The 27,871-nt window shown below is 43.6% G+C and overlaps 1 protein-coding gene across 7 annotated transcripts; it reads left to right on the top strand.

Moving 5' to 3' along the window:
• Nucleotides 1-157: 157 nt before the first annotated feature.
• ASB9 (ankyrin repeat and SOCS box containing 9) lies at nucleotides 158-27,871 on the top strand. 7 transcript variants are annotated; one of them, XM_005673415.4, is made up of 8 exons: nucleotides 158-480; nucleotides 652-855; nucleotides 8,156-8,235; nucleotides 14,458-14,565; nucleotides 16,937-17,087; nucleotides 19,785-19,919; nucleotides 21,516-21,707; nucleotides 27,657-27,871. In XM_005673415.4, the coding sequence occupies exons 2-8, from the start codon at nucleotides 762-764 to the stop codon at nucleotides 27,779-27,781; spliced, it is 885 nt and encodes a 294-aa protein (XP_005673472.1). In that variant the 5' UTR covers nucleotides 158-480; nucleotides 652-761; the 3' UTR covers nucleotides 27,782-27,871. The 7 variants fall into 7 exon arrangements, with proteins under 7 accessions (XP_005673472.1, XP_005673473.1, XP_005673474.1 ...); XM_005673416.4 differs by having other exon boundaries at nucleotides 21,516-21,775; XM_005673417.4 differs by lacking the exon at nucleotides 14,458-14,565.

Raw genomic sequence — 27,871 nt, 5'->3', positions numbered from 1 at the left:
AGTGCAGTCTTTGCAGTCAGAACGAAGAAAAATACACGTTCTTTCCAAACGTGCATTCTTGTAACATATAGACACATTTTCCCATAAGAAACTCCCAGAAAAATTGAAACCACATGTGCAGATGGCCAGGGCGTGCTGCGTAAGTTGCTGTGCAAGCAGTTCAGCAGGGCTGCAGCACAGCCAGCTTTCTCAGCTCCCAGGTTCTAGGGCTTGTCTCAACAACAAGAAACCCCCAAATAACAAACAGACCCCAGCAGGGCAAAGAAGTTGCAGCGAGCGAGGAGGGAGTGGTTGTTTTTCTTCATCCCCACCCTGTTCTCTGGGCTCTCCAAAAGTTACAAACTGTGAGTTTCCTGCCTGATAAACCTCAAGGCTTCCTCACTGATTGGTCTCAGTTTTGGAAAGGACGTGACATCAGCAACTTTGCAGACTTGGGGCTAGGGGGCTGTTGCGGGCTTTGGGCAGCCTCCAGCCAGCTAGGTAGGTGGAGTGAGAGTGAGAGACAGAGAGAGAGACAGTGAGAGAGAGAGAGAGAGAGAGAGAGAGAGAGAGAGAGAGAGTGTGTGTGGGTGTGCATGCGCGCGCATGTCTGTCTGACCACAGGTAGTATTCAGATTACTCTGCCTGTTCTCTCCTCTGCCATCTGACCAGGACTGTGCGGCTCAGCCCCGGAATTTCCCAGGAGCAGGGGGAGCATGGAATTTGGACTTTTCTGAGCAACTGAAGTGGAGCGTGGAGCTTGCCTGGACCAGGAGGGCACCATGGATGACAAACCACTGGGCAGCAACGGCAGCAAGCCCCCAAGGCCAGGAGACGCTCCTGACGTCAGGCTCCTTTCCAACCCATTGATGGGGGGTGAGTGGAGGGGCCGTGGAGAGAGCGCGCTGGGGAGGTTGGTTATCACGCTTAGAAGGAATGAGGGCTGAGTGTCGGGCGATCTCAGTGGTCCTTCTGAGACGAGGCCACGGGGCAGTTACTGGACAGCTGTCCCCAGCTTGCTGGTATCTGTCCTTCACATGGTTGTTCAGAGGTGGGCACACCTCTATGTATCGGCGGGGTCCTTTAGACCAAAGTCAATGATCACAGTTTAATCTCTAGTACAGACTTCAGCTCCAAAGAATTTTTCTCTGTGGGTCAAATGTATCATTTCCATGGGAGGTTTAAAAGATAACTTATAAATGGGAACATCTTTCCTGCGAAAAGTTTGTTAAAGGTCATAGGTGTTTGGTGTTTGGGCGGAGCTGGCTTTATAAACGATGTCCAAACATTGAGCACTGATTGATTTGCTTTAAAAGGAGACTTTTTTTTTTTTTTAAACTTTGGTGAAGTGTCTACAGGTGCAATTTTCACAGGTGGCGCACTGTCTTTGCTAATGTATAGAGTCTCACGCCCCTGGAAAACTGTCACTTCCTGTGAACACTCGCCAGGTACCTGCGGGCTTAAAGGATTCTGAAAAATGGATCTAGGCATGAGAGGCAAGAGGATTATATTCAGCACCCTGATAGGCTGCCTACAACATTTGTCAGTCAAAGGGACAAAAAGTGGGGACCTGGCCATCAGCCAGGACTGACAACTCTCCTACGGTGTAAGTCCTGAAGGGGGAAAAGAAGAAATGAAAGTCAAAATGCCTTCCCTCTGGCTCATTGAGGAGACAAGCCTCACTTACTCATTCCTGTATCCACTTTTCCTTGTAAAATGAGCAGAGCCCCCAACAGTGAGGAGAATTTAGATCTGCAAAGGCAGACCTAGATTAATCACAGGTATTGAGTGTGAGCTTGGAGGAGTGGGAAGCAGAATGGCACCAAAAAAATGACTTTTACAAATGGATTTCATGAGTATATTTTATTAAAGCAACAAACTAGTCAATTGGGGGAGAATCAGGGACTGGGTGGACTTCGGCATGATTGTTTTACAGCTGAGTAGCATTATGTTTGTTTTTATTTCCATGTGAGAGAGGGGCGCGGGCCACTCGTCACTGTTGACAGTTTCTAAGGGCTGGATGGGAAGGTGAGGGTGGGCAGACACATGTATACATGGCACTGGCATAACTGGAGTGCAGTGTCTTAGTTGAGCGAGGACAAGTTTGAGAGATGGAACCTGAAAATGCAGCTTCAAAAGCTAAGTGGAAGGGAGTTCTCATTGTGGCTTAGCATAATGAACCTGACTAGTATCCATGAGGATATGGGTTCGATCCCTGGCCCCATTCAGTAGGTCACATATCCAGCATGGCCATGAGCTGTGGTGTAGGTCACAGAGCAGCTTGGATCCCACGTTGCTGTGGCTGTGGCGTAGGCTGGCAGCTGCAGCTCCGATTCACGATTCGACCCCTAGTCTGGGAACTTCCATACGCCACAAGTGTGGCCCTAAAAATACAAAAAAAAAAAAAAAAAAAAAAGAAGAAGAAGAAGAAGAAGAAAGAGAGTAGAGTTTAGCCTTCATGAGGCAGGAAATTTGGAGCCCTTGATGGTTCTGGCCACAATGAATGTTGTAAGTAAATCATTCTGGTAGCACCTGTAAGGATGGATTGTGGTGGATTGACAAGGAATTCTTGCACCTATCCATTGCTTCTCAAACCCATATACATCAGCATTACCTGGATGGATTGGTAAAATACAGATGGCCCAGCCCCACCACTTCTGACATAGTCATAGGTCTGGGGTAGTGCCTGGGAATCTGTATTTATAACGAACTCCCAGGGGATGCTGACGGTACTGGTTGGGGACCTCGCTTGGAGAACCACTGCATGAAGCTGTTGTCTGGATCAAGCTCTGGAAATGACAGTGAAAGGGAAAACAGGGGTGACAATTTCAAAGGAAAGGGAAATCAGGCTATGTTGCTGGATAAATTAAATATTGGGGCTAAAGGAGAGGAGAGGCCAAAGCTGCAACATTTTCAAAGCCTAAAAGGGCGAGACAGGAGAGAAGTTGGGAAGGAGAGCTGGCTTGCGAGCAGAGCTCTGGAGTTCACTTTTGAACCTGCAAGTGACAATGCCAGTGCCCAGGGCACTGCCTGATGGTCCAGAACAGAGGCTGGGGAATGGATGCGGATGGGGAATCAGACCCCAGGATGTTCTGCAGAGGGGCTGGCTTGAAATTCTGCAGAAGGAGACATTGTCTCATGTCCAACTGCTGACAGCGCCAAGGCTGGACTGTAGGACCAGTAAGTCAGACAGTGAAGCAGGACGAGATGTGGATGCTGTCATTTCACAGGGACTAAAGGAAGAGAAGTTGTCCAAGAAGCAGAGGTCACAAGGGTAGATGGCAGGACCCCTCCACTCTCCCACCTCCTCTTTCTACATCTGACCCACCAACTCCTATATCTTCCCACCCAGCCGAGCCACTGCCCCCACGCAGCCCTCCCAGACAGCCTCCTTTTCCCTTCCCAAGTGGAGTCTCTCCCTTCCTTCTGGGTGTCAGTCCTACCCCTCGGGCTGAACCTCACTTATAGCTGGATTGCATCTGTGTAGGCTTCTGAAGTCTTGACCTTGGTGACGTGTGGAACGGGAAGCACTCAGAATGTTCTCTCCCAATGGCGCTGATGAAAAACTCAATTCAGGTGAAGCCTGATCACTCCCCCTCCCTGGCCCCGCACAGGACCCCGTTGGAGGGAAAGTCAGGCCCAGGTGTGCTTGGTCTTGGGGAACTTTCAAGGCTGCTCCCACCTGCTCTTGCAGGCTTTTCTTTGCCCCCTTCCCTGGAGAAACGGAGGAAAGAATGCAAAGATGGTGCAGAGGTTGGGATGACGCATCTAACCAGCCAGGAAAGAGCAAAGACAGTTCCCTGCCTCCCCGACCCCCTCCCACCCCCTCCCAGATGCCAGAAGAGGAAAGATTGTTCCCTCCAGCCTTTGGAGAGTGTGTGGCTGGGAGGACTCCTTCATTTCAGACTTGTGGCCTTCAGAACTCTGAGACAATGAATTGCTACTGCTTAAGTCATGTAGTTTGTGGTGCTTTGGTACTTTGTTATGGCAGCCCCAGCAAATCTAATTGTAAACACAGGGCCCAGACCCTGTCCACTATTGGCACGCACACTGAACCGACCCCATCATGTCCCGGAGACTGGAGGCAAGTGCTCCCACCCTCTCTTTTACCCCCTTGACCTTGCAAAATGTTTCCTAGGAGGAAGAGATGGATGCTACTCCCAGAACTCACTGGGGGCTCTCAGAGCTTCCTGAATAGCTCTTTTCAGAGTGTACCAATTAGTGCATTTGACATCTCTTCTGAAATAATGGAAGTTAAAAACAGTCATTCCAGAAATTGCAATAAAATGAAGCGGCAGCCTTCCTAATGTGCTGCACGGTTTGATGGAGTCTCAGTTTACAAGTAAGGTAAGTTGGATGGCAGTAGTTGGAGGGCTTGTGGGATCATTTCATTAGGGGAGCTCCCTGCCCCATTTTTAACCTTCAGCTACATACTGGATCTATGGCATTGCTACTGACCTTGTTTGGCATCAGTTTCTTGGCAGTAAAACCAATAGATCCTGGCTGAACAAGTACTGGGGAAGAATCTTTAATATATACTAAGCGCTTAGTTGTCGAGTTGTATAGATATAATGGCTCTTGAGTTTCAAATACTTCCTTGGCGTCAGGGGAAAGGGGACTGTGACCTTGATTGTCGTCTTCATCCAGCTTCCTACTGTGGGGAGCATCCATGTTCTGGCAGGAATAGGCCCCCTTTACTGTTTATTCTGCTCTCTCCCCAGTTGTCAGCAGGAAGGCAGGCAAATCTGCTCACATGTTGAATTTGGGGCTCTGCTTGTGATGTGGGCTCTGGAAACCCTGGAGAAACATCTGGATATCCTGTCATTGCTTTTAAGAGCTACAGAGAGTGTGTGGACTGATCCATGTTGCAAATTGTGGCATTTGCTAAATGAGCTATATATAAAATGCATGCTGTCATTGTGAGAAGAATAATCAACCTTTCACAATTTAAAGTCTTTAGATAATCATTCAAGTGTTCAGAGACCAGCTGAGGCTAAAGTCTTTTGTATAAATTTGAGATGAGTTTTAGCTTTACAAGGACCTAAGGTTTTTTTCTGGGCTGGAATATAGGCACACTATGATAGACTCACCAAATCCTAGTCGGAAAGGACTGCAGATGGGAATCTAAAGCGATTCAGCTGCTTTGGACAATAGTCTGGCAGTTTCTCAAAAGGCTAAGATGGGCTTACCTTATCATACAGCAATTCCTCTCCTACATGTAAACCCAAGACAATTGAAAACATATAGCCACTCAACAATTTGTACATGAGCGTTTATAGCAGCATTGTTAATAACAGCCAAGAAGTGAAAACAACACAAATGTCTATTAACTTTTTGGTCTCTCTCTACAAATATTATTTGGCCATAAAAGGGGATGAAGTATTCATATGTGGTATAGTGGTGGATGAACCTTGCAACATTATGCTCCATGAAGGAAGCCAGTCATGAAGGAACACCTCCATTTATTTTCATATAAATGATTCCATTTATATGAAAAGTCCAGAATAGGCAAATCCGCAGAGATGGAAAGTAGACCAGTGGTTGCCAGGGGTTGGAGGGAAGTGGAAATGGGGGAGTGACTGCCAGTGGGCAAGAGGTTTCGTTTAGGGATGGTGGAAATGTTCTAAAGTTGATTGTGATGATGGATGTACAACTATGTGAAATGCACTGAAAACCAATGAATTGTACATGATTGTACACTTTGAAGAGGTGAATCGTGTGGTATGTGAATTACAAATCATTAAAGTGGATAGATATTTAGTCCTCCACCACGTGTGCCAGGACAATGGCCCATGATTCTCAAAGACACAAACTGTCTCTGCTTTGTAAATAGTATGTTCTGAAGTTCCCGTCATGGCTCAGTGGTTAATGAATCTGACTAGGAATGATGAGGTTGCAGGTTTGATCCCTGGCCTCGCTCAGTGGGTTAAGGATCTGGCATTGCTGTGAGCTGTGGTGTAGGTTGCAGACACGGCTCGGATCCCATGTTGCTCTGGCTGTGGTGTAGGCCAGCGGCTACAGCTCTGATTCGACCCCTAGCCTGGGAACCTCCACATGCCGCAGGAGCAGCCCTAGAAAAGGCAAAAAGACAATAAATAGATACTTAAATAAATAGTACATTCTAATGCAGGGGTACAAAACCTTAGGTCGTCTCCCCCCCCCCCCTTGGAGAAGTACATAATTCTTTACCTGAAAAAGAAGGAGCAGTGTTTCCATGATGAATGCACAGAAAGTCAAGCCCATTTGGGTCTGTGCTTGATAATATAATTGCACCATTTTTATGAAATGAAAAATATAGTATCATGGCACCATTTTTTATGAAATAAACAGAGTTACAGTTGAGGACCCAGATCACCTGCCTGGCTGTCCACTCTCATTATCTGAGGTAGCTCTAAGAAAGCTTGGGGAGTGTGGCAGCTGTTTCTTAGCAGCTGAGCAGTTGGAAGGAAACATGGCTTAATCATCGCACACATGGTGATCCAAGCGATTTTCAGGACATTTCTCATTTCTTGGCTCTTTCCTCTCACTCAGGAGTGTGCGTGGATGGTATTTTGCCTTAGTAGCAACAGGGTGGACAGAGTTGTCCTTTGAATTCTAATTTCGAGATAAATCTTTCCATCACTGCTGTCTGGATTGCAGGCCCTGAGCCCCAGAAGCAGCAGTATTTTTCCATGAGAGAGTTAGGAGCCTCAGAGAAGGTTGTGAGGACACTAATTTTCTTTTGTGCATATGGTTTGGGAGGTTAGGAGAAGCCACTTCACTGGAGGTACCTGGAGCACCTCACTGAGCCCAGAAAGGAAGCCCTGGGAGGGCAGCGTATCTGCGGGCGCCTTCTGCCTCCTCTGCTCTCATAAATGCCTCATGAATCCATCTGGAGGGATGGTCACTTGCTCTCCAGGATGGGTTTTCCAGGACCCTCATAGCTCCAGGTGGCAGGCCCACCTCAGCCAGCATGTGCTAAGTGTGGAGTGGTCTAACCTCCTTCTTGACGGCTGTGCATTGGCCAGGCTGTAGAACTACCCTTGTTCTCCAGGTCTCCTGAGCTTAGCAGAGATCCAGTTCCTTCATGAGGCATGACTGCGATGGGACCATCCTGCCTTGTTTGCACATAGTGTGTTTGCTCTAGCAGGCCGGGCTGGAGCGGCAGCAAGCTCAGACGAGCCTCCTCACGTTCCCCTCCCTGCTTTTGTTTGTTCTGGCAACCAAATGTGCTGGAGATGAGAAGAGTTCACGTCTGTGCTGCATTCAGGTGACATCCAGTCAAGGAGAAAGGGAGGAAAGCATTTAATGTATCAGGATAGGTTTTACAGGCTTCCTTCCTAAGCAAGCGTACCCTTTCCATATGCTTGGAGAATACAGTTGCTATTTTAAATAGCGGTGACTGTGGGGTATCATTGAGTCTCTGTGTAGTGTTAGGGCAGGATAATAATAGTAGCTACTAGGTGCTGAGCTATGGGTAACTAAGGATATTACCATCCTGACTTTACAGAGGAGGAAACGGAAGCTCAGGGTCTGCTCAGGGACCTGCAGCCTGGAAGAAGTCAAGCGGCCCTGAATTCAAAGCTTTCTCTGAATCACACTGGCTCACTGCCTTTGGGGGTAAATGATGTTCCTTTTACAAGGTTAGACTAAACCATGATTTGCACTTGATATTGGGATAGGAGGGAGGTAATCCAGAAATAGATACGCTTCTGTTTAAGTTTGATTCCAAACCTAATGGTGTATGTAATTACAAGATTAATACTATTAGTATATGGCACTGTTTGCTGAGATAGCAGAGTTTGTATTTCACCCAGGAAACTAGGCTGGTAACCACAGCTTAACACACTGATGCTGGTCATTAGTGAAGTTCTCATTTAACTGAATGGACCATTTGCCTTTGAAAGCAGTGTGTCAGGGGAAGTACAGTCATCTGTCATCCCAACCCACTTCTTTTGTCCTCAGTTTGGACACTGGCTATAGTCATTTATTTAGCTAGCTAGATACTGCAAATGAACTTTGTACAAGAAACATCCATAGAGGGGTGAAATGCTGAAGTCCTAATGGGCGTGTTGGATGATTGACTCTGATATCGCCTTCCAGTAAGACCCGTGAGGCTCTTATTGATGGGCAAGGATGAGCCTCTGGGTCTGAATTGTGTCAACGGGATGTAACTTGTTGCTCCCTTTTCATGTAGATATTGTGTCCGACTGGTCGCCTGTGCATGAAGCTGCAATTCACGGACGTCTGCTGTCTTTGAGGAACCTCATCAGCCAGGTAGGCAACTTTTTGAAAAAAAAAAAAAGATAAATGTTAAACAGATTATATTACTCAACATGCTGAGAAAAAGAAACCATAGTCTGATATTAAGGTATAAATTTCCTCTTCAGCAAAATGAGATGAATCCTGTCCTATCTAACCACTTCTTTACTTGGAGGTTGGCATGATCCTAGAGTTTAGTGTAATTTGATGCACATAGTAGGTTCTAAAATAAATATCTATTGAATGAATATGTTACTGCAAATGGCATTATTTCATTCATTTTTATGGCTGAGTAGTATTCCATTGTATATATGTGTCACATCTTAATCCATTCATCTGTTGATAGACATTTAGGTTGTTTCCATATCTTGGCTATTGTAAATGGTGCTGCTATGAACATTGAAATGCATGTATCTTTTTGAATTAGAGTGTTCTCTAGACAGATGCCCAGGAGTGGGATTGCTGGATCATATGGTAGTTCTAGTTTTAGTTTTTCAAGGAACCCCCATATTGTTTTCCATGGTGGTTGCACCAATTGACATTCCCACCAACAGTGTAGGAGGGTTCCCTTTTCTCCACACCCTCCCCAGCATATATTGTTTGTAAAGGAAACCTGTTAAACAAATGTATGGCATAGTATATGAACTTCTTTATTAATGCATTACATAACAAGATTGAGTGGTGATTCTAATGATTACTATACTTTCTAAATAGCATGAATATAAATTTTGAGATACTTTAAATAGTTACAGTAATTATAATGCATTTAAAAAAATCTGTGATTCCTCTCTGTGTTAGTTCTATATACTGCTATAACTATCGTGGTTTGTAGTCTTCACAATTGAAGGACATGATAAATTTCAAGTAGTAGTTAGTAGAAATAAATGTACTTTGAAAAAATTCCAATTTCACGAACTTATCCAGACTAAGAAATCCTCCTGTAAGAAAACAATTTCTAAAGACAAACTTCAGACTACTTTAAGCCACCTTCTTAAGTGATTTTGGTAGCAGCAGCCTATTAAAAATAGAAATATAGATAATAACACGTTAACTCTAGCTAAATGAAGTTAAGCTGATTCTCATATAAAATGAAACATTTACCTTATTTTGATAGGGTGAAAAATGATCATTGCACCTTTTATATATTACTTATTATATTGAATGTATTCATTTATATTCTGAATTTATATATTTACTGAACATTACCTAGAACCATGTCTTTTTTTTTTTCTTTGCTTTTTAGGGCCACACCTGAGGCATGTGGAAGTTCCCAGGCTAGAGGTTGAATCAGAGCTGCAGCTGCCGGCCTATGCCACAGCTACAGCAATGCAGGATCCAAGCTGCATCTGTGACTTGCACCACAGCTCCTTGCAATGCCCCATCCTTAACCCACTGAGCAACACCAGGGATGAAACCCACATCCTCATGGATGAGTAGATAACTGAGGAATTTTTTCCTCATGGCAAAAGCTGAAGCATAGTAGAGTAAGCCCAACCATGAAAGAATACCTCCAATCTGCTTATGTTACATCTGCTAATATCCCATTGGTCAGAGCAAGTCAGATGACCAAGTCCAAAGTCAAGGATCAAGGAAGTACATTTTGTTAACCATGAGGTCATGGCAAGGGTGTGAATGTATTACAGTGCTACAGGAGAGTAAAGAATTAAGGGCAAAAATTCAGCCTATTACAATACCTGTATGAGTTTGGGATAATTAACTAAGGTGACATTATGTAAATTACCCACTCCAGTTAATCCTCACAATTGAGGAGTATCTATTTTATTACAATCTAGCACTTCATGTAATCAAAGAATATGAAAAGCACTGCTGCTAAACAAACCTTTATTTTAGTCAGGGGAATAAGACCAAACATTCAAATGGCTATAGCAAAGAGAAAAAAAAAGTACAAAAAAAAAATTCTCACTTGGTCCAAGAAGAGAGAAGCTGAATCTGTAACTAATTACTCTTTACCATGGCTTCACATTAAACTAGTGTGAGATTTAAAAAAATGTAGTAATATCTGGGCCTAGATATTCTGATTTAGCCTAGGGCAGTCTTCATGCATTCATTTTCTTAAGCTCCTCTAGAACCACTAAGTTCAGGAATTTTTTTTTAAAAACGGCTATTTTGACTACAGAGAAAGAGAAGTATATTTGACATGAAAGAGAAGTAGCATGTAGAAAGGAATAAAAAAGACTGATGGGTTGGATTTCGTTAAACTTAAGAACTTCTTCATCAAAGGCAGTATTTTAAAAACAGTATTTTAAGGGAGTTCCCATTGTGCCTCATCAGTAACGAACCCGACTAGTATCAATGAGGATGCAGGTTCGATCCCTGCACCGCCTCAGTGGGTCAGGGATCCAGTGTTTGCTGAGAGCTGTGGTGTAGGTTGCAAATGCGGCTTGGATCCTGCATTGCCATGGCTGTGGTGTAGGTCAGCAGCTGCATTCTGATTTGACCGCTAGCCTGGGAACTTCCATATGCCGCACGTGTGGCCCTAAAAAGCAAAATTAAAAAATAAGTAGATAAATAAAATCAGAATTTTAATCAAGCTTCACATAAAATATTCGCATAGAGATGGACAGTTTATGTTAAACCCTTAGCTTAAACAATCCATTTGTATTAGCACTGTATCTCTTGTGCCATCCAGCATTTCGTATGTTTTTGTAAACAGTTCATATACAGTACATTTCTGTACTGCTTTCGTTAATGTATACATGCCTTGTTTAACTTGGAATCTATTATTAATCAATTGACTATTAAATCTGATTAAATAGTTCACCTGGAAAAAAAAGAAAATATTTGCAATATGTATATGTGGCAAAGAACTCATATTCCTAGGCTAAGATCAATATGAAAAAGACTGGCAACCCAACAGAAAAATGAGCAAGAGACTTGGGCTGGCCCTTCCAAAAAGAGGATATCCAAATGTTTAATAAATACATCAAACTGTGCTTAGTAGTAATTGGAGTAATTCAAACTACAAGTAAGAGATTATATTATCAGCTCTTCCCACGAGAAGGGTTAACTTTGGAAAGACATAACACCAAGTGTTGGTAAGAATGTGGAGCATCTGGAACTCTCATAGATTGCTTGTAGGAGTGTAAATTTGTACAAACCACTTGGGGAAATTGTTAAGGAGTATCTACTAAAGCTAAAAATATCCCTACCCTACAATCCAACAATTTCATTTCTTCTTCTTTTTTTTTTTTGCAATTTATTTATTTATTTATTTCCCCAGTACATTATTTTTTTTTCTCTTGTACAGCATGGTGACCCAGTTACACATATATGTATACATTCTTTTTTCTCACATTATCATGCTCCATCATTAAGGTTTATATGCAACAGATATGTATACATGTGTTCATCAGAAGACATGTACAGGTAGCAGACTTACATATCAGCCAAAAAAACCCTTGAAAACAATCTAACTGTCCATCAAAAGTAAGATGGAAAAATATATTTTGGTATATTACTCAGTGGAAATCTATATAGCAATGAAGATGGATGAATGAATGAGCCTGAAAAACAGGTGTTAAGTCAAAGTAGCTGAGCACACACACAAAAATACATACTTCATGGTTCAATTAATATAGCGTGCAAAACCAAGGACAACTAATCTATAATGTGAGGAGTCAGTATTATGGATGCCTTTGCAGATGAGAGGAGGATATTAATTTGGGTGGGACATATGTGGGCTTCCGGCAACCTTTTCCCCCCTTTACTTGTATAGTGGTTATTTTCTTTGTGATAATTCACTGAGGTTTACACTAAGGATTTATGAACTTTTCTTTATAACTGTTGCACTTCATTACTAGTTTTTTTTTTTTTTTTTTTTTTTTTTTGGTTAGGTCATCAGAAAGCAATTAAGGTACCTCTTGGGCACAGTATGACCTTAATTTGGTGATTCTCAACCTAGAGTGCATATTAGCATCCCCTTGGGCTGGGGCTGGGTGTGGTTTCTTAAAAATATTGATGCCTGAATTCAGCTCCCTTTGATTATATTGCACTTGCTCTGGGATGCAGCCTGGGTATCAGGATTTTTTTAAAAGCTCCTCTGGAGATACGAATGCCCAGCCCTATAAACCTTGCCAATAAAGTCTCACTGCATGCAAGTGGTGAGGACTGGCTTTCTTGTTCCTTGAATAAAATTTTTTATGCTGCTCCCTGCAATCTTTAAAGGGCTAAGTCACAATCAGAGTGGATACTAGGAGAGATCCTAGCATTCTGAAACATCAAACCTTTAGGATGTGGCAGCTAATTGAAGGCTAAGTGATAAAGCATAACAAGAAAGCTCAGATAATAACTGCCCAGAAGTTACTGATTGCTAAGCATTTTGCATACATCGTGTTTTGATCTTCATACCATCCTTGTAGGGGAGGTACAATTATCTCCATTTTTCAGATGGAAATTAAGTCTTTGGGAGATAAGTAGCTGGCCCAAGGTCACACTGCTTGTTATGTGAAGGTGCCAACATTTTACCTTGGGAATCATTCTGCTATCCTCTCTCTGAGGTCTCAGTCCTAGGTATGAAATGAGATAGTAGTGCCATTCAGAGAATTAGGTCTGGAAGACAAGGAGCTCTTTTCAGGGGAGTTTGGTTGGCAAAGGCTGAATTTATGGTGTGATCTGGGTCTCTGGGTGGTTATGTCTTAGCAGAGGATTAAAAACATGTCCTGGGGATGGAGATTTAGATTTGAAAGCCATCTACAGAGAGAGTATTGAGGGAAAAGAAAAGGATTTGAGGGCAAATCCTTGAGGAAATGCCTGCATTAGGAGATGTAAGGACCAGAAGGATAGAGTTAGTGAAAGAGACAGAAAAAAAGGCAGCCAGAGGCTGCAGATAATTCCAGGTAGTGTTCTCTCTGCCTTAGAAGCCAAGGGAGAGGTTTCATGAGGACAGGATGAATATGTGGCAAATCCAGAGGTGGAAGGAAGTGGGGGATAGAGCATTGCATCCTGGTTCCCATAAGGAGGAAGTCACTGACGATCTTTAAAAGCAGTTGCAGCAGGATCGTGTTGGTAGAGAGTGAGAGAAGGGGTAAAAGTGGAGACAGTGGGGATAGACTATTTTAAAAAAGGGTGGGGGAGTGAAGGAAGGAAGAGTGTTGAATGGTTGCTTGGCAGAGGGTCAGGATTGAGGGATGGGAAGACTTTGAAAGCAAAAACAAAGTGTGCCTAAAGAGGAGAGCAGGGGGTAATGCAAGTGAGAAGGCGAATGAAGGACAGTCATGGGAGTGGCAGTGGGATTGGGGGCAGGGACCAGCTGAGGTCATGGGCTATTAGAGTGACCTCATGTGTTTCTTCCTCAAAGAAAGGAGCAATGGAAGAGGGGAAGACTGGAGACATGCAGAGAGATTCTAGGGGTGGGGAGAAGCGGAATGTAGGAAGCTCTCACTTCCAATGCCTTCGACCTCCTTGGTAAAGTAAGAAGGAAGTGATGATTCTGATGAACATGAGTGAGATGGGTGCTCATGATCTTCCTTTCTGCCGAGTATAGGGAAGGAAGTGGTAACTGTGAACAGGATGCAAGTTAAAGCCTAACTTTGTTGTAGTCAGTTGGTTCAGCCTGAGGTGGCATGTGATTGGGGGCTGGGACAGAAAGTTACCAGGCACTGAGCATTGTGTCACCCATGGGTGCCCTGATACTGCACAGCCCCAAGGACCCATCAAAAACAGCTTTTGATTATAGACTGAGACTAGGGGGCAATTGATGATAGAAATATTAAATAAACTATTCAGTCCATTAAAAAAAAAAAAAAAACCTGAAAGCCACTATAGACCAGAGCCTCTGTGAAGTAATGAATTAAAAATTACCTGGCAATGTTAGGTGGGCCTGGGAAGGGGTTCTGGAAGAGTCAACATAACCTGCTTGGAAATGAGAAATTCCAAAATCCTTTACAGCACTTTGCCATCCAGCTCGCAATAAGCCAATAAGTGAGAGGCTAAGAGAGTCTGAGAGCAAGATGAAAGTCAGTCTTAAGTGTATGTACCTAAGCGTCATGTGGCCAGGTCGTAGGTATGTCTGTTTTCCCAAGTGGTTGTATTATATTCCACTCCCACTAGCAGTACTCCAGTTCCTTTTTTTAATTTATTTATTTTCTTACATCATTGTCAACACCTTAGTGTACTGTCAGGTTTTGAGCCAAGTTTACTTTTAAAAGAATTGTCTTGTATTGGTTCACGGCTGAAACCCAACCCTACCTCTTCCTTGGCCCATCTCCCCTCCTCCAGGGGTGGCCTGTGAACCTCATCACAGCAGATCGTGTGTCCCCACTCCATGAAGCTTGTCTCGGAGGTCATGCCTCCTGTGCAAACATTTTATTAAAGCATGGAGCTCAGGTAAGTGCAGCACAAATCGCATCTGGGGAACCATGGCTGAAAAATGACTATTTCTAGACCTTCTGAATAATTTTCAGCATTTTTGATTAGCCTGATTCAAAATATGAAGTGGTTTTGTTTTTGTTTTGTTTTTTTTTTTCAACAGTAATATGTCCATCAAGCTCATTTGCTTTAGCAGTAGATGAAATATTGCAATTTTAGCTTGAAAGTCATGGTTCGAGTCTATATCATTTTCTTGAACAGTCACTACTAATAAATAGCTGTTTGATTTCTGCCTTCGTTCCCATGGCTGGAAGGTGGTGAAATATTGTAGAAAACACATAACATTTGGCTCCATAATACCTGAATAATGGTTCCAGACCATCTATACCATTTATTAACATTGGAAACTTGGACAAGTTACTTAGCCTGTGAGCTTTAGAGTCTTTACATGAAAAAGAAGGAAAATCCACCCCCCCAAAAGTTACTTAGCCTGTGAGCTTTAGAGTCTTTACATGAAAAAGAAGGAAAATCCCCTCCCCAATCATGCACCATATTTTGTGGTATTATGAGGATTGAGAGAGAGAAGGCATATGATTATTATTTGGAGAATGGGAATCTGGATGGCCTAATGAGATTCTACAGAAGGAAGATGTAAAGTCATTGAATTTGAAAGTAGGGACCAGTAGGTCTTCCATGAATTAAGTCCCCTCATGATCAAAAGTGATGGGAAAATCTGGTCAGAAAATTCTATATGGCTTTCTCATATTCTCTAACCAGTATGTACTGAGCATTTTTTATGTGCCTAACTCTAAATAAACATTTTTAGGAACTTATATGCTAAATGAGGAGACAATCAGATAAACAAATGGCTGAATGTAACACTAGCTGCTTTAATAGATAAACCCTGAAATCTCTGGAGCCTAATAGAATAAAAGTTTATTTTTTGTTCATCTTCAGTTCTACTGTGGGTGTTCCCAGTTGGGTGGCTGTTTTCCAAGGGTGATTCAAGGACACAGGCTTTTTTCATCCTGTTGCTCCACTCTCTTCAAGTGGCTCCCATATGTGCTCCATTCCAGATGGCTAGAAAGAGAAAAGACATGGAGGATTGTGAATGGAAGACTTTTAAGGACCGATCTTGGTAGTGACACATGTCACTTAAGCTCATGTCCCATTGGCCAGAACTCAGGCTGTGTCTAGCCGTCAGGAAGGTGGGGAAGTGTAGTATGGCTGTGCGCCTGGGAGAGAGGAAATGAGTGTGTCGAATGCATAGCAGCTCAGCCACAGCAGGCAGTTAAAGCACACTGTTTTGATCCATTAATTTTTGCTCTGTAACAAACCACCCTGACCTAATGACTTAAGACTGTAATCATTGATTTATCTCACAATTGCTAGTGTTGGCTGGTCTGGCCTGCTTCTCTTAACCTCAGCTGGGCTAACTGAGGTGTTGGAAGTCAGCTGATGGGGGCTGGGGCTGGCTGCTTCACCATGACCTTGGCTAAGAAAGCTGGGAACTCTGGGGAGGCAGTAAATCTTTATGTGGTCTCTTATCTTTTAGCGGGTGATCTGGGCTTGTTCACATGGTGCCAGGGATCCCAAGAGCAGCACCAGAGGGCAAGCTTTCTGCTCGCATCGCATTTGTTACTGCCCCCATTGACCAGAGCAGCTCAGATGGGCAAGCCTAGCTTCAAGGACTGAAGAAATAGACTCCTCCCTCTGACGGGAGGAGTTGCAAAGCCACACTGCTAAGGGATGCGCATCCTGGGCAGAGAATCTGTGGCCATTTTTGCAAACCACCATGATATAAAATAAGGAGAATAGGCGTTCCCTGGTGGCCTAGTGGTCAAGGATCTGGCGTTGTCACTGTGCTGGCTTGGGTTACTGCTGTGGCGCTGGTTCAGTCCCCAGCCTGAGAACTTCTGCATGCCACGGGCACAGCAAAAATAGAATAAAATAATAGTAAGCTATTAAAGTTATTCTAATGAGTTTAAAAGTTCATGTTCCTGGGGAGGGCATGGAAGAGATAGAATGTGCAGGAACATCCTTGGTGCCTTATATTCCAGACCCCATTTGGTTTTTCCAAACAACGTCATGGAATTTGTTATTTTTGCCCTCACTTTATAGCTATGGAATTTAATGCTCAGAGAAGTTAAATAATAGCTTGAAAATGGTGAAGCTTAGATTTGAATCTAGGACACCCCCCTGCCTGCCTTCATCCTTGAGCTTTTCATTTTTTTCTTTTTTCTTTTTTTGGCCACACCTGTGGCATGTGGAAGTTCCCAGGCCAGGGATTGAACCCACACCATAGCAGCGACCCAAACCGTTATAGTAACAATGCCAGATCCTTAACCCACTGCACCACAAGGGAACTCCCTGGAGCTTTTCTTTATAGGTGAATGGTGTTACTACAGACTGGCATACTCCCTTGTTTAACGCTTGTGTCAGCGGCAGCCAGGACTGCGTGAATTTGCTTCTGCAGCATGGAGCCAGCCCTCAACCTGCCAGTGATCTGGCATCTCCCATCCATGAAGCTGCTAAGAGAGGTAAATCTGTTGAGAATTTAAGTTGTCCACTCACTCCTTCAAGGGACATCTTACCTTCGAAAGGAAGAGGGAAAAGGAGGTATATGGAGCAGTCCTTCTCCCTGTGGGATCCTGGGGCCAGAAGCATCAGCATGACCTGCCATGCAAATGCAGATCCTTGACCCCATTCCAGACCCACCGAGACAGTAACTTAGGGGTGGGGCCCAGCCACCTGTGTTTGGTTTAATAGGCCCTGTGGGTGATTCTGATGCACCATAAGTTTGAGAAGCACCCTTTTAGAACATTTGGAATGTTGTTCATTGCTGTGTTTCTGGAACATGGCCTGGCATATAGTAGACTGACTATCCTTCCGCATTTGTGGAATATCTTGTTGCAACCAGGACCCCATAACATCAAGTTGTTCTATGAAACAAACTATATGCTCCTATTTGGGGGCCTTAAAGAATGTTGTGTCAAGGCTACCTAGGTTTGCTAAGTGAAACAAACTTTCAGTTTTTGGAAATATAAGATGTTACATACAGTTTGGGGTCATTTTCCCCACCCCTAGATTTATTGAGATATAATTTACAAATAAAACTGTGTGTACTGGAAGTTCCTGTTGTGGCTCAGCAGAAACGAATCTCATTAGTATCCACAAGGATGCGGGATCTGTCCCTGGCCTCGCTCAGTGGGTTAAGGATCCGGCGTTGCTGTGAGCTGTGGTGTAGGTCACAGACGCAGCTCCCATTCCACTCCTAGCCTAGGAACCTCCATATGCCGAAGCTGCAGCCCTAAAAAGCAAAAAAAAAAACACAAAAAAAAGAAAACAAACAAAAAAAAACCCCTGTGTATAGTTAAGGTATATAATGTGATGATTTGATATACATATATATTCTGAAAGGATTACCATAAGCAAGTTAAGTAACATATCTATTACATCATGTAATTACCTTTTTTTGATGGTGAGAACGTTTAAGATCTACTCTCTTGGCAAATTTCAAGTTTATAATATAGCTTTATTATATAGTCACCATGCTATATGTTAGATCCCCAGAATTTATTTGTGTGGGTAATTTTTTCATAAAGTCACAGTTTTCCTGCTATTTTTTTTCTTTCTTTTTTTTAGGGCCACACCTGCAGCATACGGAGTTCTGAGGCTAGGGGTCCAATCAGAGCTGCAGCTGCCAGCCTACACCACAGCCACAGCAACTCGGGATCCAAGCCGTGTCTGTGACCTACACCACAACTCACAGCAATGCTGATCCTTAACCCACTCAGCGAGGCCAGGGATCAAACCTGTACCCTCATGGATACTAGTCAGGTTCATTACTGCTGAGCCACATTGAGAACTCCTTTTTCTGCTCTTCTTAACTCTGAGACAAGAAATAAAATGGAAAGTTTTGCTTTTCTCCAGTTCCTCCTCCTTCTCCTCCTCATGATGACCATGCTTTGCAGGAGGGTTGTTTCAGCCATTTCACCAAATGGCTTGCCGTGATCTTTACAGCAGCCCCGTTTAACTGGATCCACCGATATTATAATCATCTCCCAAAGCATTGGCATTGCTTCATGGGGAGCCGTGCCAACTCAACATATTCACTGGACACATGAAACTAAAATGGTATCACAAGGTAAATGCAAAGGAGCAATGTTTCAAGTGTGACATTCTAGGAGTTCCCACTGTGGCTCACCAGGATTGGTGGGGTCTCTACAGCACCAGGATGCAGGTTCGATCCCTGGCCCGGCACAGTGGTTTAAAGGGTCCTGAATTGCCCCAGCTGGGTTGCAGCTATGGCTCAGATCTGATCCCTGGTCCAGGAACGCCATGTGCCATGGGGCAGCCAAAAAAAAAAAAAAAAAAAAGTATGACATTCTAGCCCAAGGAAGAGTGATTCTGCTTTCACCAAACTTTGTTGTCCACACTGGGCCACTCACTCTGGATTTGGCACCTTCTTCTAAGCCTCGCCTGTGCCTACCATGGCCTGTTTGTCCCAGAGCCTGCCCTTGGTGAGGTTGTAAGTTTCCTTCCCTGTCCAGTGGCCCACTCTGTGCCCTTTCTTCTTCAGGTCCGCCTTTATCTATTTATTTAAAAAATTTTTTTATTTTTATTTTTAGAGCTTTACCCACGGCATATGGAAGTTCCTGGGCTGGGGGTTGAATCAGAGCTGCAGCTGCCAGCCCACACCACAGCCACAGCAGCACAGGATCCGAGCAGCATCTGTGACCTACACTGCAGCTCATGGCCCCGCTGGATCCTTAACCCACTGAGTGAGGCCAGGGATTGAACCTTAACCCACTGAACGAGACCAGAGATTGAACCTGCCAGGGATACTAGTTGAGTTCATTACCGGTGAGCCACAACAGGAACTCCAGGTCTACCTTTAGTCTCTGTTCTTCCATACCTCTCCCAAACTCTCACCTCAGTTTCTCTGCTCAGACTGATGACAGAGCCACAAACGACTGAAGAAGGTGGAATAGTTGCTGGTTGTTTCCAGTGGCTGGTAAACACAAAGGGACTTCTACCCAGAGCTGTAGATCACATGTTATGGTCAACCCATTATCTGGTGGCAATGCTGAAGATTATTCCCTAAGTAAAAGACATAGGTTTTAGTACCTGGATAAGTTTTCAGAGAATTTAAACACACAAAAAATGAGCAAGGTGGTGTTTCCCTAACTAAGAGAGTTTGTGCCATGATTGTTTTCTCCCACTATGGGCTGCAGGCCACATGGAGTGCATCGAGACTCTTGCGGCTCATGGCGGTGACATTGACCATAACATCAGCCACCTGGGCACACCTTTATATTTGGCTTGTGAAAACCTGCAGGTAGCCTGTGCCAGGAAGCTTCTGGAATCAGGTAAAACCCAAAGCAACGCAGAACAAGGAAAGTAAATGCCAAGTAAATTAAAGGGATTCGAAAGCTATTTGTATTGTAGCAGAGGAAGGAGTGTGGGCAGGGGAGTTGGAAAGCTCTGAGTTCATACTGGCTGTGTTCCCATGGGGAATTATTTTAAACTATTTGACCTTTAGTTCTCTTACTTGTAATGAGGAAAATGATGATGATGATGACGATATCTCCTCCCAGGGTGGTCCTCAATGGTTACTTGTTTTGCCTCGCTTTCCTCTTCCTCCCTCCCTCTGGCCAGTGATATTATTAGGCCCAGCATCACTCACACAGCTGCTGGATGAGGGCTGAGTCTTCAGATTTGGGGCCACCTCCACCAGTTCTCTTTGATTTGGAAATAGAACTTGACCCTTTTGCAGAGTTCCCATTGTGGCTCAGCGGGTTACCAACCCAACTAATATCCATGGGGATGTGGGTTCGATTCCTGGCCTCGCTCAGTGGGTCAAGGAAATGGTATTGCCGTGAGCTGTGGTGTAGGTCACAGACACAGCTCAGATCCCGTGTTGCTGTGACTGTGGTGTAGGCCAGCAGCAAAAGCTCCAATTGGACCCCTAGCCTGGGAACCTCCATGTGCCATGGGTGCAGTCCTAAAAAAGACAAAAGACAAAAAAAAAAAAAAAAATCCAGTAACCTTTCCCTCCACTGAATGTTCTTGTAGTTCTTATTGCCTTTTACCCATGTGGTCGCTGTGACCATGAGTAAGGAGATTCGTTCTCTCTGCTTCTCTCCCTCTTTCTCTCCTCTCTCATCTTAGGTGGATTTTAAGCTCCTAGTCACAAAAGGGCCAGGTTTGGTATCCTTCACAAAGCTAAGACCGATATTAGAACAATTTTGTTAACATGTATTGAGTGGACCTAGAGTCCCATTTTATTAGAAGGAGAACAGCTCAGGCGAAGCCATATGTCCCCGTATGTCATAGTGGGAGCTGGCATCTGGGCTGCGGTAGGGATGTGTTGAGAGCATAGGGATGGAACTGAGTGGGGATGGTCCTAGAAATCTACCTTATCCCTGAAGAGGAGGACCTTGCCACCTTCCCTGTGATCTTGGGATTGGCCACCCCAATCTAGGCAATGCCATCATAATTGGTTGCCCTTCACTGTCCAAATCACATGGTCCCAAGTTTCAGGTTTGAACTTGATTGCAGTTGCTCAGTGTGTGAATGTGGCTGCCTGTTACAGATGGGATTTCACCATCTGGCGTCACTTCCGGTCTGTACTGGCTAATATCTGGGCTCCATTAATAATGCATGTTCAGCTTTCATGCCACCAGGATTTTTCTTGTTACGTATCACATGCATGTTTAGTGCCCAAAGGCCAGGTTTTAAACCTCATATGCCATATATAGCTCATGTACATTGAGTCACCTTGTCAAGTGAGATGTTGCCCATATTATTAACTGGAATAAAGTCATCTCCTGTTTTCTCAGGAGAGCTGCCGTTTCCCCCTGTGGATGCCTTTTTGTTGGGAACTTTGAGGTGCAGCGCTTTGAGCTGGGGGTGCTTGGGCTCTGCTCCTTGGCTGACTCTCTGTTGTTCTCATGACTGTTTAGGAGCGAGTGTGAACCAAGGCCGGGGGCTGGACTCCCCTCTTCATGCGGTGGCCAGGGCTTCCAGTGGGGAGCTGGCCTGCCTGCTCCTGGAGTTTGGAGCAGACACCCAGGCCAGGAATGCTGAAGGCAAACGTCCTTTGGAGCTGGTGCCTCCAGAGAGCCCCCTGAGCCAGCTCTTCTTGCAGAGAGAAGGTGCTTCTCCTTTGCCTGAACCTAAGCCCTAATCCATAGAGACTCCTGTGGGCTCTAGCAGGAGGCAGGTACTTACTGAGTTCTGACTTCCGGTCCTATAAAAAAAGATTGTGCTCTGCCTTCTGCAAATGTGGGAAGCGGAGATAATTTAGTATTTATCAAAGTACAGTGGCGGTTATATGATAAAGAACTGCCCTGCTGTTTGGCATGTTGGCACCTGGCTGTCTTGGGTGATGCAATATTCGTGTATGGGGTAGGCCAGCTTTCAAAGAATTAAGATGTTATTTTAAAATGTTAAAGTTATCTAAGCCACACTTGAGAATGGTGCTGCAGATGCCTCTTTGGGGTTGTACAATGCCCCAGGATGTCTTACTGCAGTACAGGTGGGCTGAACAATTGGGCCTTTGGCTTTGGGAGGAGGGAGTTGGGTGTTTAGAATGCAACTCATTGAGCATTAGACAGTATGACTTTCATGATTCACAGCAACCTAGAGACATACACTATTATAAATTAATCAGCACCAAATTCACACTCCTCCAGAAATAAAAATGGACACTCCTGACCCAAACCACTAAACACTGAGGTTGAGCAGGGTGTGATGGAGCAGGGGCACTTCCCTGGGCCACAAGATCAGGGGTGGGCTTGGATGGAGAGCAAAGACCCCTCTGATTGCATTCCTGATTGTCCTTTGAGGTGGAGAGCAGCCAGCTTGAGATCTGCCTTTTTTTTTTTTAACTGGAGTGTGGACTTTGTTGTGTTTCAGGGGTTGTGGGAATTTGAAGCAGGATTCTGATGTCATGTAATCTGGTTATTTTCTTCCCACATAACTGAGAATTAGTGTTTGCTCTGGGCAGAATTGTAACGTGGCCCCTGAATGCTTCTTCCTCCTACACCCACTGCCCCAAGGTGCTCATGGCCATAGCCCCTCCTTGGAGCCCCCAAACAAGGCCTGGGTCCCCGAGCAGGGGCACAGGTAACAGTCCAATGGAGACCCCTTTACATGAAGTAGTGGAATCACTGCCGGGCAACTTTTCCTGCATTTTGACAATTTCTTTTTTTCAAAAAAATTGTTATCTGTATAGACTGTCCTGATTTCTCCAGCAGACACACATGGCGCAGTGTTTAGGGCTCACCATGTTTTTTAGGGGCCCACAGGAATGTTTTGATTTCTTTTCAAATTCGGAAGGAAAAAAATGAATTGAAATCAACCCGGGTTATATCAGTCTTTATATGGACACAATTGTCAAGTTATCAGTTGTAAAATATCTTTTTTTTTTAATTGAGAAAGAGATCCACAAAGCAAAAGTGCCTCAGGGTCCCCCAAAGTCATGAAATCATATATATATATAGACACACGCACAAATGTGTGTGTGTGTGTGTGTAGACTCTCCCCTCACCACATGAAATGATCTCATTGGATTTTCAAGTTGCCTCCACTAACTTCTTTTCTACTCTATTTCCCAAAGCCATTCTGAGACACATATGTTGCCTTTAATTCACACTTTGGTGGCAGTATGGCCAACGAGCCCACTGGTTTATAAAATGTCATTTGCCCTTGGAGAGCATCGCCATTTCTTCTGCCTCCATGAGTCATTCCAGGCTGTGAGGGTATGGAGATTGGGGCCAGGCAAGCACAGAAAGCCAGACTTGCAGATTTAACACAGCACTTTCTCTCTCTGGGTGGCTCCGGAAAGGAGTTCTAGAATATGACCATCCCACCCCTCCTCCTCCACGTTGCAGAGCATCTAGAGCAGTGTTTATGCATGGTACACAATGACAGCTAAAAATGACTCAGCCTAGCACGAGGAACCACCCCTCCATGCACTTTGGTCTTTAAGCACCAGGAGTGTTGCTGGAGAAAAAGAAATTGAGACCCAAAGCAATATGCCCACTGATAAGCATAGAATCAGCTGATTCCATTATGGAGTAAAGCCAACCCCCTGAATACAAAGCATAGAGGGTCTTCCACTCTATTTATGTGGAATGAAGGCTGTAGTTGTTATATATCACCCCACTTGTGGGAAGCAACAGATAGTCACTTTCCATCAGTCATTATGCTGAGCTAAATTTGATGCCCTACTTTTGCTAATTCTCCATCAGGCTTGCTCTGACGTCTTGTTCTTTGTAATTCTTTATCAGCACTTCCTTCAGTTGTCTCTGTCCTTGTATGTTGCATGTGTGATTAGTCACATCCTTCACCATTCCTTCTCTCTGCTGTACAGCATAAATTGACACAACATTATAAATCAACTATACTTTAATAAAAGAATATTAAACAAAACCAAACCTTCCTTAATGCTTAGAGATTAAGTTCAGTTTCCCCACACTGTGCTTTTTTCAGTTTGTTAACAAATGCTGTGAGCACAGGGTGTAATCATTCTGAATATGCGCCTTGAGTCTTGGACATCATCAGGAAGGTGCCCTAAATTCCAGCAGGGACCTTCTGAATGTGCTGTGAGGGCCTGGTTGTAAATACTTCTTTTCTTTTCTTTTCCTTCCTTCCTTCCTTCCTTCCTTCCTTCCTTCCTTCCTTCCTTCCTTCCTTCCCTCCCTCCCTCCTTTCTTTCTTTCTTTCTTTCTTTCTTTCTTTCTTTCTTTCTTTCTTTCTTTCTTTCTTTCTTTCTTTCTTTCTTTCTTTCTTTCTTTCTTTCTTTCTTGTAGATGTGTCTCTTTCCACCTCTCTGTGCTCTCCATCACCTGAGAAGTATGCTTCCCAGCTTATCCGGTAGCTTGTGGGGACATGATAGGAAATTAGAGGCCACGGTACCCTCTTGTTTGCATTCTCAATGCTACTTGATATCAATTGAAGCAACATCTCTGGGGTAGGGTCCAACATCTCAGTGTAGTTTAGAGCCTGCCTTCCAAGTCTGGATTGAGGGTACTGCTTTATGGGATTCTTGAGGGTATATAGCTTTTCTTTTTTCTTTTTAGGGCCATGCCCATGGCATATGGAAGTTCCCAGGCTAGGGGGTCGAAATGGAACTGCAGCTGCTGGCCTACACTATAGCCACAATGACATGGGCTCCGTAACCCACTGAGTGAGGTCAGGGATCCAACCCTCATCCTCATGGATACCAGTTTGATTCTTAACCTTCTGAGCCACAACAGGAAATCCAGCGTTGCTTTTTTTTAAAATTTTTTTTTAGATTTTATCTTTATTAGAGTATAGTTGATTTGCAGTGTTTTAAAAAATCATTTATATATATATATATATATATATATTTTCTGCTGTACAGCATGGTGACCCAGTTATACATGCATGTATACATTCTTTTTTCTCACATTAAGTGTTCCATCATAAGTGACTAGACAAGAGTTCTCAGTGCTACACAGCAGGATCCCATTGCTAATCCATCTCAAAGGCAACATTCTGCATCTATTTACCCCAAGCTCCCAGTCCTTCCCACTCCTTCCCCTTCTCCCGGGCAACCACAAATCTATTCTCCGAGTCCGTGATTTTCTTTTCTGTGGAAAGGTTCCTTTGTGCCATATATTAGATTCCAGATATGAGTGATATCATATGGTATTTGTCTTTCTCTTTCTGACTTACTTCACTCAGGGTGAGAGTCTCTAGTTCCATCCATGTTGCTGCAAATGGCGTTATTTCATTCTTTTTTATGGCCGAGTAGTATTCCATTGTATATATACCACATCTTCCTAATCCAGTCATCTATCAGTGGTCATTTGGGTTGTTTCCATGTCTTGGCTATTGTGAATAGTGCTGTAATGAACATGCGGGTGCATGTGTCTTTCTGAAGGAAAGTTTTGTCCTGATATATGCCCGAGAGTGGGATTGCTGGGTCATATGGTAGTTCTATTTATAGTTTTCTAAGATACCTCCATACTGTTCTCCATAGTGGTTGTCCCAGCTTACATTCCCACCAAGAGTGCAGGAGGGTTCCATTTTCTCCCTACCCCCTCCGGCATTTGTTATTTGTGGACTTCTGAATGATGGCCATTCTGACTGGTGTGAGGTGGTACCTCATGGTAGTTTTGATTTGCATTTCTCTGATAATCAGGGATGTTGAGCATTGTTTCATGAGCTTGTTGGCCATCTGTCTATCTTCTTTGGAGAAATGTCTGTTCAGGTGTTTTGCCCATTTTTCCATTGGGTTGTTGGCTTTTTTGCTGTTGAGATATATGTGTTGCTTGTATACTTTAGAGATAAAGCCCTTGTCCATTGTATCATTTGAAATTATTTTCTCCCATTGTGTAAATCGTCTTTTTGGTTTCTTTGTGGTTTCCTTTGCTGTGCAAAAGCTTGTCAGTTTGATTAGGTCCCATTGGTTTATTTTTGCTTTTATTTCTGTTGCTTTGGGAGACTGACCTGAGAAAACATTTGTGAGGTTGATGTCAGAGAAAGTTTTGCCTATGTTCTCTTCCAGGAGTTTGATGGTGTCTTGTCTTACATTTAAGTCTTTCAGCCATTTTGAGTTTATTTTGGTGCATGGTGTGAGGGTGTGTTCTAGTTTCATTGATTTGCATGCAGCTGTCCAGGTTTCCCAACAATGCTTGCTGAATAGACTGTCTTTTTCCCATGTTATGTTCTTGCCTCCCTTGTCAAAGATTAATTGACCATAGGTGTCTGGGTTTATTTTCTGGGTTCTCTGTTCTGTTCCATTGGTCGGTGTGTCTGTTTTGGTACCAGACCACACTGTCTTGATGACTGTGGCTTCGTAATATTGCCTGAAGTCTGGGAGAGTGATGCCTCCTGCTTGGTTTTTGTTCCTCAGAATTGCTTTGGCAGTTCTTGGTCTTTTGTGGTTCCACATAAAGTTTTGGGTTGTTTGTTCTAGTTCTGTGAGAAATGTCATGGGTCATTTGATAGGGATTGCAGTGCATCTGTAGATTGCTTTGGGTAGTATGGCCATTTTTATAATATTAATTTTTCCAACCCAGGAGCATGGAATATCTTTCCATTTCTTTACATCTTCTTTAATTTCCTCGATTAAAGTTTTATAGTTCTCAGCATATAGGTCCTTTATCTCCTTAGATTTACAGTGTTGTGTCAGTTTCTGCTGTACAGCATAGTGACGCAGTCATATATTCATGTATATCTCTACACATTCCTTTTCTCATACCATCTTCCAAAAGTGTTTTTAATAAGCAGAGGTGAACTCCCATTGCAGTTTAGGGCTGGGGCTGGGAAATCATTTCTCTTCTTTTTACCCTATGACAGGGTTTCTCAGCCTCAGCACTATTTACATTTTGGACCAGTTGGGGGCAGTCCTGTGTGCTGTAGGATGTTTAGCACCATCCCTGGCCTCTATATACTAGATGCCAATAGAATCCCCCCATCCAAAGTTGCGACAAACTACAGTGTCTTGGAGACACTGCCAATTGTACCTAGGGATCAAAATGCTCCTCTTTCCCCCTCCTCTCCTGTTAAGAACCACTGTATTAAGATGCAAACTCTTGGCTGGATCTGTAGGCAAGGTTTGCCTTGGTTCACTTTTCACCTATGATTTGAAGCACTGGGATAGTTCTCTACAACCATATGACTTCAGATCACATACTCACGCTTCACTGATACCTCATTGTATTTAAATGACTTAAAACTGCTAAGTTATAGAATTATTCATATCCAGAAATACGACCTTTTTTAAAGGTAAAGACCAATAAGCCATTAAATATGGATTTTATTTCCATTGCTGGGAACTACATAGACCTGTAATTCCAAAATTGGCTTATATAAGCCTCCATTGGTGAGACGGAGCTTTAAATGTCTTTGTTCTAAATCAAAACTTAATGAACTCATTTCAGTTAGATACCAGACAAGAGAGAACATGGCCTAGAAATGCCTCCTACGAAACCCAGAAAATGGTCTGAAGCAGCGCCATATTATTTTCTTATAATTGTGTTATATAGCTCATGTGCCTTAAATGAAGGGAAGGAAGAGTCTTAGATCAGTGAAACTCATATGTGACTTGTCTCATGATCTTTCTCCAGGGCCACCTACTTTGATGCAGTTGTGCCGCCTTAGAATTCGGAAGTGCTTTGGGATCCGGCAACATCACAGAATCACAGGACTCAGTCTCCCCGAGGAGCTGAAACGCTTTCTCCTGCACGTTTAAATGTGTCAAGGGAGTGGAGTCACAATCAACGGTCAGACGTTATTGGGGGTTGAGGCCACTGGCATTTCAAAATAAAGTCAGGTTAATAGA

Source organism: Sus scrofa, chromosome X (genome assembly GCF_054392235.1).
Source record: "Sus scrofa isolate SSC_HxYL_T2T_F1_AM1 chromosome X, Sscrofa_HxYL_maternal_Yorkshire_Landrace_v2.0, whole genome shotgun sequence".
In the NCBI taxonomy this organism is placed as follows: Eukaryota; Metazoa; Chordata; class Mammalia; order Artiodactyla; family Suidae; genus Sus; species Sus scrofa.
Note: the sequence above shows the minus strand (reverse complement) of the source record. Positions and strands in the feature narration are given on the sequence as shown.